Raw genomic sequence first — 18631 nt, 5'->3', positions numbered from 1 at the left:
ACGGGAAAAGGACGGTTAGCATCTTAACGCTACATACATTTTACACCTAAAATAAAAAGTACCAGCATTAAAAAATGTAGAGCAGCAGAAATAACAGGTAAAAGAAATATATCAGTATTGCTAAGAGGACAGAAATCAAAGTAATTCAGCTATAGCTAAATGTTCACATCCGTGCTAGCATTAGCATGATAGACCTGAAGAGTTTTATAAAAGTGTGAGAGAAGGAAAAAATATTTGCTAAAATACAGTCTTGTCATGTTCAAATGATCCAGGTGTGTATTCTCTTGTCTTGTGCGTATCTTTATACTTACATGATAAATAAACAAAACTTTATTTTACACATTTGTGTTTCAGTGACGAGTAGTGTATATTATATATAGAAGTGTATATTAGCAGCTAGTTAGCGGTAGCTTCAACTGCCCCCAGTCACAGAACTGAATGATGTCTGAATACGACTCAAACATTTGCCTGACAGAAAAGTCCTGCCACATCAAAATGTAAGACCTGCGATTAATGTATTTCAGGCCAACTTACATTGTTTCTTATGAATTTAAGACATTAATTTGAGCTTAATTAACCGTTTTTAAGGATGCCTTGTTTTTAATCATAACGTTTTTGTCAAAACCTTCAAAGCGATTTCATGTTTGTCACCTGGAACAGACTTTAGACAGAGCTTTCAGGGGCTGGAGCCCAGGGCCCCGATTGTTTGGGGGGCCAGAAAAGACTTTTCTTTTTTTCTCTTTTTTTACAAATGTGTGTTTGTATTCTAAAACTCCCAACTCAATATTAGACAAGTTGAATGAAGATTTTAAGATTTTTATGATCCAAACAATACTCAAGTATTTGGAAATTCTGATGTTATAGTAGATTTCCTGGGAAACATCATAGCTGCTGACCAGGGGATGCGTTTCACCTGCCATGCATCGGTTCAAAAGCGCTGAGATGAAGGACTATACATTAACGTATCATAATTTTCATTAGTAAAATAATTTTTCTGAGCTGGACAGGGCACCAAGACTGACTCCAGCCCAGGAATGTGGCCCTGCTTGTTACCACAAACAGGAAAATAAATAACAGTAATTAAAATATAAATATATATATACCAAACCTAGAGCCTTCTGGGCCATGTAACTGGAGGATGTGTGTGGCTGTCTTACCCGGGCGGGTTTCCTCCTGTTGCAGGCCTTGTTTCTCAAGCCCAGCTTGTGCTTGGCAGCAGAGTTGTCCAGGCAGACAAAGGGACTGGCCGGCTGGCTGAAGTCCCCGGGAACCACAGGGGGGCTCACGGCTCTGCCGGACAGCTGGCGGGGGAAGGAGACGGAAGGTTTCGGCAAAGTGTTTCCCACATAACTTATTGACAGAAGCTTCACTTTCCCAGCACTTATCGGCGTAAGAGAAAGGAAACCGCGTGATGTTTTTTTGGGCTACACTTCAGGGGGAAACCCCTTAATCCTGCTGAGCTCAGATGACTCCATCCACAAAGTCAGCAAAAAAAAAAACAAACCTTCAAAATAATGTAGAAAAATGTTGGTTTAGCCAAAATCAGGCCACACTAACACAATCAGAGGTACTTTAGGGGTCTCTGCTGCGGTTAGCATTGAGGTAAAATGTAAAGCAGCAGAACGTCGTCTCAACAGAAACATGAAGGCGTGAGGTGGGGAGGCGCGTTGAATGGAGCGCTGTAACTAAAAGCAGACGCGCTGACTGCAGAGCTAACCATCGGAATGCACCCCGAACACACAGACATTCATACAGTAGGTCAGTGCGGCTGGAAGCGAGAGAAAAAGGGTCAGAAGTAGAAAAAAAGAAAAAAGAGCGAGAGAGAAAAGTGACATGCAGGGAAAGAAGAGGTCAACCTGCACACTTCCATTTAAGGTCAGAAGAGCAGCGTGAGGATCGGTTTGAACAGAAACGCATGTGAACACAGTAAGTAGCATCGTCCTGTCAGCACATGATAGTTATTTACAGCGCTGCAGATGGGAGGCTGTGCTCCTTTGGAATGAAATGAAACAAATACAATTCTTAAATGAGAGTTTATGCATTTCAGAAACATCAGATCCAACGATTTATGTGAAAGCGCAAATAAACATAGCTAAAGATGCACACAAATGCTGTTAAATGTAAATTGGTAATCGTAAATAACTGACTTTATTTATATATGTAGGAATCCAAACAGAACCCGCACACGACGGGGAGAAAACACAGAAACATCTCACACAGGGATTATGGAGAACCCACAATATGGATCAAATCAGTTTGAACTCTGCTTTTTGGAGATTTTTTTTTTTAAAGCTCACCGCATGCAGAAAGTTCCTCTCCTCCTCCAGCAGCTAATGCTGCAAACGGCTAACGCTAAGCAACACTTAGCTGGACGTTTGGGGCTTCAGAATGGCCTGGTTTGTGTATTTAACTTGTTACAAACTTGTTTCCAGGAGTCTGCTTTTACCTGGAAAGATAATCTAAATAATAATAATAATAATACTTTTTTTAATTATTATTAACTATCGTGCTCTAGGCAAACCACAAAAGCCCAGTTTATTTGTAGAGCACATTTCAGCAACAAGGCAGTTCAAAATGCCAATGTGAAACAAGCAACAAACATTAGATTTTGTCCAAAGCCATCATCAAAATCATCAAGCATATAAACATCAAACACATTGACTAATGTTCCAGTTATTGATTTTGCATGTTTTTCATCTCGGATCGCTGAGGGATAAACATGCAGACACTGATATTAATGTGATCAATAAACATTAAACAGATCTGGAACTAGTCGGTCAAGACAAACACTTTACAACAGCAAATCTCAATCTATTTCATCGTTTTTTACTTTTTCACAAATAGAAAATCGGTGGGAAATATTCAAAATTAGGAGTCTGAATATTTTGATCAGTTTCAAACTCACTCCCTCAAAAGGGACTGAGTTTGTTTGGGATTGAGATTGAGTTTGCACAACAACAAAAAAATCTCTTCCTGTTTGCAGCTTTTAACTAAAGTCTTCCAACATGTGGGCCAAAACAAGAGGAAGTGACATCACTGAAGCATCTATTATTCTATTGGCTGATGCACTAAACAGAATCTGGCACGTAGAATCCCAATTAGACGCATGAAAATTAAGACAAAATGTTTTAAAAAGAAAACTTTTCAAGGCGGTGTAACTCAAACTGGGAACATAAACTCATCGTTTAACTGGAATCCTGAACTTCACTGCTAAGAGAAGAATCTCCTTTAAAGGTTTTACATTTTTTGTGAGCACGTCTTTTCAGCCAGTCATTTGTCACTCTTTCCAATTGGGAACGCGCTATTAGGCCGAAATGCTTCCGAAACGACCAGAACTTCACTGTCATTAAAAGCTCATTTGTCCCGGTTTGCTGGCGGAGCCTCCAGCCGCTGAGAAAGACGGCCGCTTCTCGCCGCATCCAGCGTCCGGGAGTGCAAAGTCGTAAAGCATCGAGGGAAGAACTGAGCGGCAGGAACAGAGAAAAAAAAAAGTAGAAAAAGCGACAGAAAGAGAGAGAGCAGGGTTCATTTTATATGAAGAATGCTTTTATCTAGATCCAAGAGTTTAAAGTGTAGACTCGGATCATGAGATGCTCATCACTGTGATCACATGAGCAGAAACGTCCCAGACACAGACACACTCACACAGTACAGAGACTCTTCCTGCAGTTCTTTTCTTTACTTTAGTTATAGCAGCAGTTCAGAAACGTGACGGGAAGCTAGTAAACTGGTTACCAGCATTTATGTAACTAAGTAACAGCCTGTCTGTACTTTTTTACTCTTAAGTAGTTCACAAAACCTGAACTTTTGCTTTTACTTCAGTATTTCACTCAGTTACATTTGAAATCATATTTTTTAATGACTAAAAATAAAAATAATACCATAAAAAACTGATTTTATTCTTCTGGTGTGTATTTTCTATTCTTGAACTAGATTCGTCTTGTTCTTTTTTTTGCTTTTTTCAGTTTTGCCTTGTGTATGGAAAGATTAAAAAAATTAATTAAAATTTGAATTTTTACTTGGGTATGTTTTGGGTAAAGTATTTCACTTGGTTACATTTTAAATCCTGTTTTTATTAAAGTAAACTTTTTTTTTTAAATCCAGGAAAAAAAAACAAAAACTGCATCGCTCCTTTTTTGTCTCATTTTATTTTCTTTCCTTTTGCTTTTGTTGTTTCATTTCATTTTTTTCAGCATTGCTTTTTCCTTTTTTTCTTTGCAAGTGGAAAGACTCAAAATAAATAACTGATCAAACGATATTCACGATGTCGTAGTGGCTACTCAGTTTATTTTGTATTGCATTTTTACTTATCAAAAAAAAAAAACTAAAAACAGTTAGAGACTAATATTTTCTCATTTCTTTTGAAAAATTCACAAAACTTTCTTTCTTCCAACTTTCTTTCACCTGTAGTACATTTTCCATGAGGAATTTGTTACTTTTACTTGAGTAACATTTTACACATCTGGAAAAAAACGAGGCATCTCTACACTTTGTACACATTTGAAATGTCTTATAAAGGTTTCCTGCATACACAAATATACACAGTGGTATTTTTATATTAGCTTTATATAAATACATTTGAAATTACAAAATAAAGGACCTGTAAAAAAAAAAAAAAAAGAAAAAAGAAGAAAATACTTGGGCACGAATAAGGCTTTAATTTCCCCCCCTGCCCCCTCTCCTTTTTTTAAACTCACTCGTATTTGGGTAAAATGTCATCAAATTAACTGCGCTTTTACTTAAATTTGTGTACTTTTCCATCTCTGCTAATAAACATTAACATGTTTCTTTACCTGCTCGTCGCCGTCTATTCCATGCAGGCTGTTGGAGCTGGACCTCTCAGCTTTACTCTGAGAAAAGCACAAAAAGAAAATAAAAACATTAGAGCAAAAAAACTCCAGACAGATAGCAATAGTGTGTGTGTGTGTGTGTGTGTGTGTGTGTGTGTGTGTACTACCTTGACTGAATGAAGGGGTGTGTAGTCAGGTGGGCTGCAGGGCAGGCCGTCATCCTCAGACGTGGCTCCGGCGTCTTCGGTCTTCTTCACACACATTAAGGAGGGAGGAGAGCCCAGTCTGATGGCCTGCTTCAGCTGGAGCTGCAGACCAAACGTCATCACTAACTATCACACATTTTATTTCTCTTTGCAAAGTTTAAAAGTACCTTTCTTTTATTATCCCAAAGGAAAATTAAATGCTGTAATTCATATCATCATGCATCTCCAAAAACTCATTGTGGACGGCGTTGCTGTGGGCCTCCTGTAGCAGTCAGCTAGCAGCAACTCTAAAAAGACTGTTGCCATGTTCCGGTTTTGTGACTGTCAAGAAGCGCTATCAGCTCAATTGTCAGGCAGCAGAAACGATATTTCACAATTAAATTTTCTAGATGACACCATTAGCAAAGCGCTGCTAATCCAACTCGTTTGCTTTTGCCGCTCCCCTGTAAAACTCTGGCTGCACGGTTGGGAAACCCGGCAGACAGACTAAGTTCTGGATGTGATCCTCGTCCATCATGAACAACGGAGGAGAAGGAAGCTTGCAAATCACTTGGAAAAACTTACTTTTTTTTTTTTTTTTTTTTTACATTTTGGCAGCTTGTAAGTCAAATTTAAAAAAAACTCTCACACACGTTTTTTTAAAATTTGTTTAGTCCACTTTTTTATTCATCTCTTTGAATCAAACCTCTGGGGAGTTACTTCTTTTTCTCAATTTTCTAAAAACTTTAATTTCCCCCCTCTTTCAAGTCTTGCTTCAGATTCTAATTTAGATTTAAGATTTGGACTTTGACTGGTCCATTTCTAGAAGGATTTCCTCTGATCTAAACCAGTTTGTTGGTTTTTATTCACGCAACACCTGGATCTATACTTAAACTACACACAGAGAGGCTCAAATAACTAATATGGGGACTTTTGCAAACTGTTGCTTCTGAATACAAATTACTGTTCCTATTTTCAGACTCTAATCTGATAAAAAAAAAAAATGTCCTTCCATTCTACAATATTTGCAAGGTGTAGATTTGATAGAAGATGTGTTTGTTTGCTTTCTAGAGATGATAGGAATGCCCAAAGTTTTCACTTCCAGTTTAATAATTACACACAGGTTATATTTTGAGTCAGTGTGGAATATAATTAACAACGCTGGACTTTTGCGGAGGGTTCGTTGGCAACGGAGGGTGAAAGTTCTTGCACGTTCTCTCGGTATCACAGAAACTCAAACAGGTTTCTTATCTCCATGCTGCCCTCTGTCAGGTTCTTAAGGACTCATTTACTTGGGCACAAAGCAAACACTGGAAAACACAGCTTTTGTTGAGCGAGTGGACGGCCTGCTTCAAGGATTAGAAATGGATATCGATATTAAAAAGGTTCAGAAATCAATATTCATCCAGTACTGCTTGAATATTGAATATTAGCAGAAAGAATTGCTTCGTCTAGCTATATTGGTTCAGAAAGATAAAGTTGTTTGAAACAGAACGTTGAGTTTGACTTGACTTATTACATTGAAATACATTGCTACATTCAGCTTTGAACATTTATATTTTTACGTTTTTGTCGTGTGGTAGCTGTACATACTAGGAAAAAAGATCAAAAACTGGAAACAGCTGGAACCACATTTTAATATAAATGGGCTAAAATTTCAGAAAACTGATTTGAGTCTCTTGTGAAATGATGCCTAAAACATCATACCTAATTCTGTTAAAAGATGCTTCTACCAAGTAGCAGAAAGAAGTTTGTATCTGGGATTAAGGCTAAATTAGCATAAAACGTTTCACTTAGTCAAGACTGAGCTGTATATTTCACTGTGTCCTCTTAGTAAAGGCATCCCAAGCTCCCAGGGATATATGCTAACGCGCTATTAGCATCGGACATACGCTAGCAGCTTTGCTAGCATACATCTTTTGAAGTTACCTGAGTAAAGTTGGCCCCCCCACCTTCTTCAAATCAGACAAAATTGGTGTCAAACGTTTGTGCTACGTTTGTGCAGCAAAAATTTTCGTTTGTGCCACTATCATTTTAAAGATATAAAGAAATATTTCTAGAGGTCATCCAAGGTCAACCAGCCCCCTACCTTCTTCAAATCAGACGAATGGGTGTCAATCAACTCAGCTACGTTTGTGCTGGTTTGTGCAGCAAAAGATTTTCGCTTGTGCTGCTTTGGCTTTGAAGATATTAATGAAAGTGTAAAGGTCAAAAGGTCAACCAGCCCCCCCACTTTTATGAAATCAAACAAAATTAGTGTCAAACGTTAGTGTTATGTTTGTGCTGGTTTGTGCAGCAAAAATTTTCTTTTGTGCTGCTATCATTTTAAAGATATAAAGAAAATTGGATTTCATAAAAGTTGAGGGGCTGGTTGACCTTTTGCCCTTTACACTTTCATTAATATCTTCAAAGCCAAAGCAGCACAAACAAATTTTTTTGCTGCAAAACCAACACAAACGTAGCCGAGTTGATTGACACCCATTTTGTCTGATTTGAAGAAGGTGGGGGGGTGGTTGACCTTGGATGACCTCTAGAAACATTTCTTCATATCTTTAAAATGATAGCGGCACAAATGAAAATTTTTGCTGCACAAACAAGCACAAATGTAGCACAAACGTATGACACCAATTTTGTCTGATTTGAAGAAGGTGGGGGGGCCAACTTCACTCAGGTTTTGAAGTTTCCTGGTAAGAGTTTAAACAAATTTGCCAACGCTGAATAATATCAAGTGATATTTTGGTTTTATGTATTTGCCACATTTCAGTTGACAGAGATGTAAAACAATTCATTTGGTAACATTTTTGGCGGATGCTAATCTTGTTTTGTGTATGTGCTGAATGTAAAACTACAGAACACCGGTAATAGTCGGTGATTGTGTGATATGATTACCTGGCAGCGCCGCGCTATTTATCCTGTAGCGTCTCATTAGATATTGATCTTTGCATGACGTGCTTATATTTAGCTCTGGAATGACCTAATTCCGCTCATCAAACAGGAAGCCCCTGCTGAGAGCGAGGATTAAGCTGGGAATATCTACATCGGATCATTTTTCTCTCTAAACTCAGTTTATGCTAATGACTGTGTCTGAACTCCCATCTGCTAGACGTATCACTGCTGCTAACCCTTTGGAGCGGCTTCATATCTGAATCTGAGCGCTCCAGATGCATCGTCTGTCTTTTTTTTTCTCTAAAGACCGCCTTGTCCGTAAATAGGCCCAAAACACTTCCTCTTTATTTCGACTGCAGCGAAAAGTTTTCCTCTTTAGCAAATCCCCTTAAGGAGCAGCTTAATTCCTGCGCTCTGTTGCTTAGTAAAGCGGTTGCACTGGAGGTCACGTCTTCCCCTTTTAGACCGCTGTTGTGACAGACGGTTATGTGCTTCATCTCAGTTCCTCCTCTTTGTCATCCAGTTACTTTTTCTTTGATTGCTTTTTCTGCCATAAACACCTGAATTCTAGTTATTCACTGGAGTTTAGAGTCAATTGTGATGACTTATTCCCGTCTCTTACACTCTGTCCTCTGCTATAATAACTTTGGCTGGATATCAAAAAGAGCACTTGAGTCTTTTTGGTAGAGGAACATCATCCTCATCCATTACATCTGACATCTCAACGGGATTGTCCAGAGTGCCACGTAAAAGTATTAATGCTTCTTAAACATTTTCCACACTTCCTTACTCCACAACCTCAACTATTATTTCGTTGTAATATTGATCAGCAAGTAAGTAGGGCATACGTGTAAACTGCAACTCTGGAATGCACGATTTTCATACTAGAGTTTATACGGTTTTGAAATCTCAAACTTGAAATGAAACAAACGGCAATTAAAAATTCCTATAATAGATATTTATTTTAAAAATACAGCTTTATTTTCTTCAAAAGGTCACCTGACATTAAAGGGTCAGCATTATGTGTTTTACAACCACATAGGGAGATTTTATAGCACAATCAAGTAACTACGTCACTTTCGGTTGTTGTAAAATTGCTGCATATGACTTAAAAGAAACTTGACTTTGTAATTTAACGCCTTGAAATTGGGCCTCTGTCTCTTTAAGAAGCTCCTGCTCTTTCTGAAACTCCACCTTCAGAAAGTCATCATTCCCACACATTATTCCCCTATTAACCCTTTCACAACATTTTTACCAGTGTTTGACTGAGAAGTAGCTCCTATAATGAGCTCATCAGATGCTCAGTTCCACCAGGTGTTTGCCAATTGCAGCTGGCTAGTCTGAAGGAGCTGAGTGGGGGAGGGCTGCTCTGTGAGGCAGAAGCTCTGAAGCAGATCTCACGTTATAATTATACACTACTTCAAGTTCGTCTTTGACATTGAATTCCTCTAGAAAAAGAAAGTGAAAAAATAAAGAATGAACACATTTGCAAAACATTGCAACCTTATCTTGCCACGCCACATGAACTGGCTCCTGATTACGTTTTTAACTTCTGGGGTCAAAGAGTAAAACTCAGCGGTTGATATTTACCTGCAGGGATTTAACTTTCCCGTGAATGCTGTCCTGAGACGCCCCGAGGCCCTCGTTAGCTTCTGATGAGTCGGAGACGAAAACAGAGTCATGTGACAAGGCCTTGTTGCCCAGACTGATCCTAGACCTTCAGGAACAACGGATAAGAAGAGAAAAAAATGTTTTTTGTTTTTTTTTCCATAAATGTTTATAGAAATAAAATAAAAACTGTAAACACTATTATAACAATACGATTTTCTGTTACTTCTTATGATGACCATTGGGGGAAAAAAAATTAACAAGACACATCCTGCCACACAGACACAAGGCCGGCGGAGGCAGGAAGTGGGCACGGCTTGCGAAAACAAAGAAATCCTGAACCTGTCGTCAGGAAGAGACGCTCCACTCCTGGTGGACAAAAACAGGAAGCGCCGAGCCTCCGCCGAGGAGATGAACCTCAAAACACAGTCTGTCCTAAATCAACTCTACACATGTGATTTTGCTTAAATAAATCTAATCAGGCAGCAGAACTCTGTGGGGCAGAAACACAACAGTAAGAAATCATTTTGGATATTCAGTAATCTACAGGGAAATCAACAATATTGTTTCAAACTGATTGTAACTTATGAAATGAAGGTTGTCTTTTTTTTTTAGACAACAGACACAAGGGTACACTGACAATGATTTAGTAGTAAATATCCAAGACCTCAACCATAGCAGCGTGTTCCCCTTTTTAATTAACAGAAACCAATAAAATGATCTCTTTGTCTTGACTTTTTTATTTTTTTTAATCACACTTGGATGTGGAAAAGCAATCCGAATCAGTTTGCTCCTATGAAAATACTGCTGCCTCGCTTGAAAAATTAGGATTTAACTGTTTTAACCACCTTTTTTTGGCTCAGTTTCAGTAGTCCAGACTCCCAGACTTAAATGTAAAATAAATAAATCACTCAAATAGTACTCTTCAGTACTCTTCTGGCAGCATGAAGTAGGCAAAAGTCTAATAAAACCACACATCACGCTCCAAACTAACTCAAGAACAAAATGGAAACAAAGTACTAGGTGCGTGCAAAACTGTCAATATTCTGTTATGTCAGCAACACAAAGTTTCATAATTAAAGGTGTTGCCATTACGTAAGAAATTTGATTAAAATCTCACATGAATAAGTTTGTTCATGCAATAAAGAATGTGCTCCCATGATCCTCCAACTACTTCCTGTCTCTTCTTGCTTCATGGTTTGTGCCAGTGGCAACGTCTGGTTGTTGATCATGTGACTCGCATAATGTGAAAAAAAAGTGTTTAAATTGCAGTTTTGCAAAATAAACCAATTTTACAATTTGCAAAAAGGAGAAAAAAACTAAATAAAAAACACCTCATGCTAATGCCAAAGCTTTTTTATGAAAGCAAAAAAAACCAGGAGGTTTTTTCAAAATTGCTGCGTTTCCACCAAGCAAATATATTGTCAAAACGTCAAATTGCGCAATTATATGGTCAATGCAGCTACTGATATCTATCGGTCTGCAAAGTGTTACAAAGCCATTTCTATGTCTTTGGGACTCCACAGACAGAGGGAACATGGGGCAGAAGTGAACTTTTCCAGCAGTGGCTAAACCCACCAAAGCCACAGGAGTTCTTAGGAACTGATCCAGAAGACCATAAAATATGGTCTTCTAGAACAACGTCTAAAAGACTTAAAAGAAGACCAAATTAACATTTTCCAAAAGCACCTCTGATTCAGAAAACGTTTGGGAAAATATTCTTTGGACTGATCGTTTAAAAATGACAACATAATAGAAAGTATTCGCCCTGTTAGATCCCACAGTCCAACATGGTGGTGGTAGAGTGATGATCTGGGGCTGTTATGACACTCAGGGACATTTGATGAAACCATAAACTGTGCTCTCTATCAGAGAAACCTAAAAGAGAGTCTCTGGTCAACAGTTTGTAACTTTAAGCCAATGTGGATAACGGCTTAAACTTTTCTGCCAAATATCGCAAATAACTGATGACGGTTGTTGCCACCAAGAGTTTAGGGGGAGCAATTCCTTTAAATCATACCTGGCAAGGTTGAATTGGACAGTTTTTTCCCTAATAAATGACTTGGTTTGCATTTACACATAACCCAATGTTGATTTCATGACCTAAAACATTGAAGTGTGTCAAAAAGGAAAAACCAGTAGAAATCCTTAAGGGGGCAAATATGTTTCTCGTGACTCTGTGGTTGCTAAAAGTTAGTGAGTAGAACTGTATCAGTGTGTAAATGTGTGTGATCGTACCCAGAACCCTTCTCCTTCTCAGATCGGGTCAGCGTGTTGTTCTCTGACGTTTTGCTGACGTTGTCACTCGACTGGCTCCCCTTCAGGCCCTCCTCCACTCCTGCGCTCTGCGGCTCTTTCCTTTTCTTCCGAGCAAACAATTTCTTGAACGTCTGGAACTTTGATTTCTTCTTTCCTGAAAAGAAAAAGAAGAGTAAAAGTAGGTTTTCCTACTAACTGTGAAAAGATGGCACAGTGACGCATGATGGAATGCTACAGAGGAATGACTTGCAGATGCTAGAGCATCTAGACCACTACAGACCGTGGAAAGCTCAGGAGGAACCACACACCAACACAAAAACACACACGCGCACACGCACACACACACACACACACACACACACACACACACACACACACACACACACACACACACACACACACACACACACACACACACACACACACACACACACACACACACTTTAATACTTGCAGACCATCACACACACTAATACTATAGCGATGCCGTGGAATCAGCGAATACAAACTGCTTCCATTTAATGACAAACTGTTTATCTTCTCATTTTGTCATGGCTACAACTACAAAAGTCAGTTGATTTTATTGGGATTTTATGTGACAAACAAACAGAAAGTAGTGCCTAATTATATAAAAAACTTTATTTTCAAGAGCATAGTGGAAAAAATAATTACCCAACCTTCATCTGCTCCTAAAATGAGGTAAATACCAAAAGTCGTTGCTTCTGCTCTGATTTGATGCTTTAGTGACAGAAGTCATAGATTTTAGTTGTGAATGCCAAAAAATAGATAAATGAAGGGCGTTTTGAAAACTCTTTTGGCTTGGACTAGGTTTGGGTGTTATGGACTAAATTTTAATCACGATATTTTGTGGTAAAATGATAAAAGTGACTATAAGAACTATTTATAACTTCATTTTTAGGTAACGTTTTTGGCTGTGTCATACATGCATGACACAGTAATGATAGCTACACAAACACAAATACTTTCCCATTTGTAATATTATTCTTTAGGACACTAATCATACTGTGAATTGTGTCTTGAAAGTAAACACAAACATTTTCAAATGTATTTAGCATATATATTATATTACATTTATATTATAAATAGCAATAACTGTATGATAAAAGGTGGAGAAAATATTAAAAAAATAATTTACAATATAGATAGTTTTGAGGGATTTAAAATATCATTAACTGGAATTCATCGATGAATCAAAATTTATCGCGATAAATAATAAACGATATGATAAATGCCCACCTTGCCACTTCAAAAACTAGTAATTTTTATACAAGTTCCATCATTTTTGTTCTGTTTCTGAGCTAAATCACAAATATGGAATTTTAAAAGTGAACTTTTCTCATTTTATCCAGGAACATTTGGCATTGCGCTACATGTATTTTTCTTTTGAAACCTTCCATGAACAAATTCTGAACTGCAATAACACTTTTGGTACTAAATAATCATTTCCTATTCAAACAGATTTTTTAAAATTTAAATCAAATTATACGTTATATCTTCTATTACTACCTGAAGTACAAGAAGCCTTTCTGCATGCCAGCAATAAATATCAGGGGGGGAAGCACCACCCAACCTTGTCATTTACTGAGCCATTCTCCACATAATGTAGCATTAAACCAGGAAAAAGGCCAGCAAGCTGGTGTAAGGTCACTGCAGCTTTGCTGCTGTAAAGCTGGGTAAACCTTGATTTGCCAACATTCAGCTTCTAAAACAACAATAGAAGGACTCAGAATAGCAGCACGGAGAATTCAATGGACGCTAAGGTCAGAAACGAAGGAGCTGATCTACTCCGACTCAGTGAGAAGGTGGTGACCTTTGAGGGAAAAGCACGCAGCGGACTGAAGCAGGAGAGAGGATCTACAGTGTGCACTTTGTTTTGTTGTACTCCGTGACAAATGGCTTATCCTTTCTGGTAATAACTGTGGTCACGACAAGTTAGAAATAAAAAAATAAAAAAAACGTATGGCTAAATTTGTGGTCCCAACATCTCCATTGGCCTACAGTTGGTAGAGACATGGAAGAACAACGACAACAAAGTATGAATTTGTCAAAGTTTAGTAGTTCTTAAATCAAAACAAGGGTAAAGTGAACAATAGTGGCATAGCAAACGTTAAATGTTTGGGGGATGAGTTGACAAATAAAGGGTTGAGCTACTTTGGGTCCATCTCTAAAAATCAAATATCTTCACATGTTACAGAGTAGCTCAAGAAATGTTGAAATACCACCTAAAATGCAAGAAGTAAACATATTTGCATGCTTAACCACATATTATTAGGCTGCAAAGTTGAATATTAAAACTTGTTTGTCTTTAATCTTAGCGATTTGTTTTGTAATTTCTCATATGTGTTGCTGTATTTTTATTTGCTGGTAGTAGGGGTGGGCATTTATTGTGATAATTATCGTATTGTGCCAAGAATTTTGATTTATCGTCACGACAAATGATCGTGAGCCTCCCACAACTGTTCCTGTTGTTGAGTTTGATAGTTTTACTATTTCCTCCACCGTTTGTTCAACAAAATAAATACCAGTACGTTTGAAAAGAATAACACTTTTTTATGTGAATCATGTCCTAAAGAAGCGTATCAGAAATGGGAATGTTTTTTCAACAGCATTATTTGTGTTTGTGGGGCTATAATTGATGTGGCACACAATTGCCTAAAAACGATTTAATGGTCTTTATTGCCAGCAATAAATATCGGGGGGAATTATGTGAATTACTTTTATCATTATCACAATACTGCAACAAAATACTGTGATAAAACTTTAAGTACACATCATCATATTTAGTTTATTGCTTCTTTTTCATCCAACAAATACTCAGATCAGATGAAAAACAAGTCTATGATTGGCATTTAGTTGTGAATACTAAATTCACAACTAAATGCTATGAAATAGTACTTTGCATGCGAGAGACACGTCAAATGTTTTTGGCTCTCCTGGTTTTCTATACATAAGAAGAAGGAGAGCCAGAGTTGAGCGCATGCACAGAAAAATAGTTTATCAGAGTTGAGCGCTTTAAATGCACACACCGCTAATTTGTTTTCTTAGATTTATATATGCCCTCACACCAGTCTCACTGCACACTCAGATCAGTTTCAAAGTAGCTGTCCTAGAAAACCCTCAATTCAAGTTGAAAAAAATTAAAGTTAAAAGGAAAATCATGGTCCTCTGCATATTTGTAGGCTCTATTGAAAATAAACTAAAACGTCAAACAGACTCTCGGCTATACGTACCTGAGCAATCCTCCTGAACCTCAGCCGGCTCCTGATTGGTCGCCACGTCTGGAGATCCTGATGCCATGACAGCGCTGTCACTGCTGAGGGGACACAGAGACAGAAATAATGAGCATCACCTTATAATGCAATTACATGAAGTCCCTGATGACTTTCTGAAAGGAGAGCGCGGTAAGGCAGGGAAACATGGGATGCATTAGTTGAAAGATGATGCAGTCATAAAATTAAAGCCGTTGTAGTTTGTTCAGCAGCAGCAGAGCTGAAGGGCCTCTTAGCTGAAATAAATACTCAGTCATTCGCACTGTAATATTGTGTTCATTTTTCAGGCAGCAAAGTTTCAATTTGTATTTTTTTAAAAAGTCATGTTTCAAGTTCCACTGATGTTTAAAACCAGATCGTTTATACGACATCACCGTCCCGACCCGATCTCCCGTCCGATTCTTCTCCACAATCCAAACATCCCGACAGAGGAATCTCAGCTCCGCTTCCAGAGGTCTGTTTCTCCGCGCTAAAATGTTTACGTCGTCCAAAGAGCCGATGCCCAGCAACCTCCAACACAAACTCAAACTCGACCAGGAGATCGCTTTGTTTAGATGCACCTGGTCAGTGCAGTCAGCACAGAGCGCGGACCTTGGGATGCTAAAGAAAGTGGATAAGCTAAAGTTGGGATAGTTGAAAAGTGAGCTTTTAAGAAAAGTTTTAAACTGAATTATGGGTGTTTTTTAACACAAAGTTCAAATGAGTCACATTAAGTTTCCAATCGATTGCTGACTGTACTGTACAGCACTTCCTGTATAGTTTTGGCAGGAAGCTAATTCATTAGCTGCATTAGCTTCACGGAAGAAGCTAATGTTTCATTTGGTGAAATTATTCTGGATACAGTTAAGTCCAAGAAAGTAAAAACATTTTTTACTTTAGCACATGTACATTTTGCTTAAACAGTCGGGTACGACAAATTAATAAGCTTGGATTTTTTTATTGTTACTGCTAGTTTATTTTATGCCCAATACAGTGGAAGAAAACTGTTCATTTCGGCACTTTTTCCTTGTAAAAGGACTTCATAGGAAACACTATGGTAACCCGTTTTAGTGATTTTGAAGTTGTACATTTTTAAAATCTTAACATACTTCGACACAAGTGATCCAAGCAGACCTTTAGAAATATATGTTACTTTTATTGTGCTAAAATCAAAATAAAGTACAAGAATGAGCGTGCAGTCCCTTTAAACAGGAGAGTGTTTGGTTCTTGGTGCTTTTAGCTGGACCGGAATCTCTGGAAATCTTCTTGTCAGCTGTGTTTACTGTAAGATGTGTGTTATAGAAACAGGAGGAACATTCCAGCGGGCTAGCCGACATGCCTGGGGAAGCGGGGGTGTTTCATCAGTGATACCATTAGACAGTCATATCAGCTACACAATCAGCATCTTAAAGTCAGGAGATTCATCGTCGATCTCTACTTTCACCTCGTCACTCACAAACAACAAAAACAACAAAGTAAATTGAAATTAGTTTTGAATTTCAGTGGCTCTAATAGTATTATTCTCATGTTGTAGCATTGGCATGAACCTGAGTCAAATAATCCCAAATACCCTTGTTGCTGCTGCTGTGAGCTGCTTGATCATTTCCTGTCTGATGCCACAGGGACACACTATGAGCTCACACACGCATAATAACACACAACTGGAGAGACTTAATAACGTCTCAAGGAAACAGATACAGAACCATGAACAGAAACAAACACGGACATTCATGCCACATGTTCTCTGTGATATAAAAGGATGAGGAGCAAAGATAAGAAATGAGAGGAAATTAGATTATGGAGGTTAACACTCAACAGTTCAGCCATAACACAAGCCTTGATCCGAATGTCTGCAGACAGTTTCTCCCTTTTATAGTCATTTGAATGTAAAAATAAAGTGTTTTTTATTTTTAATTTTGCTAAATGAAGGCAGAAATTTGTGATCAAGTCTCTGTTTTGTTGATAAAATCCCAGCCTTATTTTGCTTCTGACTTTTTTGTTCTAGTTTTAAGGTTAGATTTACCTTATGAACAAAATCAAGCCTTGGTACCAATTTACTTTGGTTTCATTAAGTAATTTTTACCCCTAATCCTAAAAAAATCCTAAAAAAAGACATTTCATCGATAACTTGTTGATAAATTAGTGAGAAGCTTGTTAGCTTTTCACCAAGCTAACAAGCTAATCATGAGTGATGAGTTGTAGCTGATGTGGTGGAGTGATTCAGCCCTCTGGGTTGACCGACGTAACTTCACATAGAGGAGAGGTTATTATTTGGCTGGACAAAACAGAAAATTATTCTTGTATTTCTTTTATACGACTAAAGTCTGCTAACGTAGTCGACGGACATGTATCTGACTAGCTTGTTGCTGTTGTAGCTTTTGTTAGCATGACACAAGAAAAGACCCATTTATCTTATCCACAAATCTAAAAATAAATAAATAAATAAATAAATAAGTTGAATGACTTTTAATGACTTTTGTTGTTCTACGAAGAAAATTACATTTTGAAAAGCCGTTAAATAAGGGCTAGCAAAGCCTGTGACACGGTCTGCTATGCTAGTTGAATTTTAGCTAACTTTCTGAACTTCAACTTCTACTTCTTTAATATAAAAAAATAAGTTAAAGAGAATGTTAAAATGGCTTTAATTTTTCTTCCTGAAGTATAAACCATTAAAAGCTTTTAAAACGGTGAATGTTACATCTAAACTACATTTGTACCAACTGTGTGGTAGGTTTAGCACCAATTCTTGAAGACACATTTTATATATTTCCAGCAATGCTACAGCAATTCAGAAAAATAATCCAGGACAATATGTTTCACATATTCTATTTTGCAGTCGTTTCATATGGAACAGTCTCTGTTCTAGTTTGTGCCCCTAATGTGGGAACTTAATAGATAAGACACTGACTGTATATAATCAATGGAAAACGTATTTTTAAAAATCTGATCTATATCCTTAACCTATACTTAAAAATTTGTTTTATTTCATTCAGCATATTATTTTCTGAACTGAGAATATTCATGTTAGATGAAAGTAAAGGGGAAATTTTACTTTCATTGGTCCAAATGAGAAATGTGTGGGAAATTTGAGGTGATGAGGGTTCAACTTAAGATTAGGGGTCAAGGGTCAAAGTGACTGACCTGTGCCCACTTCCAAAGCTGGCTCCCAATGGTGACATCCTCCGTTTCATCTGAGAGGACACACAAGAAGGAGGGAGAACAGGAACACAGAAAGAAAGAACGATGGATTTGAAACGTTTGGGGGAAACAAAAGTTACAGATTTGAAAAATTAGTTTATAAAGAGTGAGGGGAAAAAAAAGAGGAATGAGACAAACACAAGACAGAGAGAGCAACTGGGGTCAGAGAGAGGGGTTGTGGGAAAGCAGTGTGAAAGGAAAGAAGAGTTTGTTAGATAAACAGAAGAATATTTGGACAGAGAGAGAGAGGCTAAATGAAAAACAGACTTACAGTAAACACAGACCTGCTAACAGAGCCCAGCAGTGAAACTTACAAGCTAAGAGAAGCTCATTGAAATCTCTTGTTAGCTTCCTTTCTTATTTATGAAAAGTTTTTTTTCCTTCATTGTATTAGTGCAGGGTTTACTAACTCAGCAAACTGAAAACTGGGTTTAAT

The 18631-nt window shown here is 37.8% G+C and overlaps 1 protein-coding gene across 7 annotated transcripts in view; it reads right to left on the bottom strand.

The window, feature by feature from the left end:
• LOC103471072 (uncharacterized) overlaps nucleotides 1-18631 on the bottom strand; it is a 56993-nt gene that overhangs the window by 7299 nt on the left and 31063 nt on the right. For 3 of the 7 annotated variants that reach the window (XM_081612065.1, XM_081612061.1, XM_081612062.1), the window contains exons 2-8: nucleotides 18139-18188; nucleotides 14980-15062; nucleotides 11708-11882; nucleotides 9452-9578; nucleotides 4958-5098; nucleotides 4794-4850; nucleotides 1158-1301 (exon numbers count right to left, since the gene is read on the bottom strand). In XM_081612065.1, coding sequence (XP_081468191.1) covers nucleotides 1158-1301; nucleotides 4794-4850; nucleotides 4958-5098; nucleotides 9452-9578; nucleotides 11708-11882; nucleotides 14980-15062; nucleotides 18139-18188 — 777 coding nt within the window. Of the gene's footprint in view, nucleotides 1-1157; nucleotides 1302-4793; nucleotides 4851-4957; nucleotides 5099-9451; nucleotides 9579-11707; nucleotides 11883-14979; nucleotides 15063-15401; nucleotides 15455-18138; nucleotides 18189-18631 lie in introns of those variants that run through there. The other 4 variants (XM_081612063.1, XM_081612067.1, XM_081612066.1 and 1 more) reach the window with 3 other exon arrangements.

The sequence above is a fragment of the Poecilia reticulata genome, chromosome 10, assembly GCF_904066995.2.
Source record: "Poecilia reticulata chromosome 10, P_reticulata-male-v2, whole genome shotgun sequence".
Lineage (NCBI taxonomy): Eukaryota > Metazoa > Chordata > Actinopteri > Cyprinodontiformes > Poeciliidae > Poecilia > Poecilia reticulata.
The sequence above is the reverse complement of the archived record's forward strand: the minus strand, read 5'-3'. Positions and strand labels throughout refer to the sequence as shown.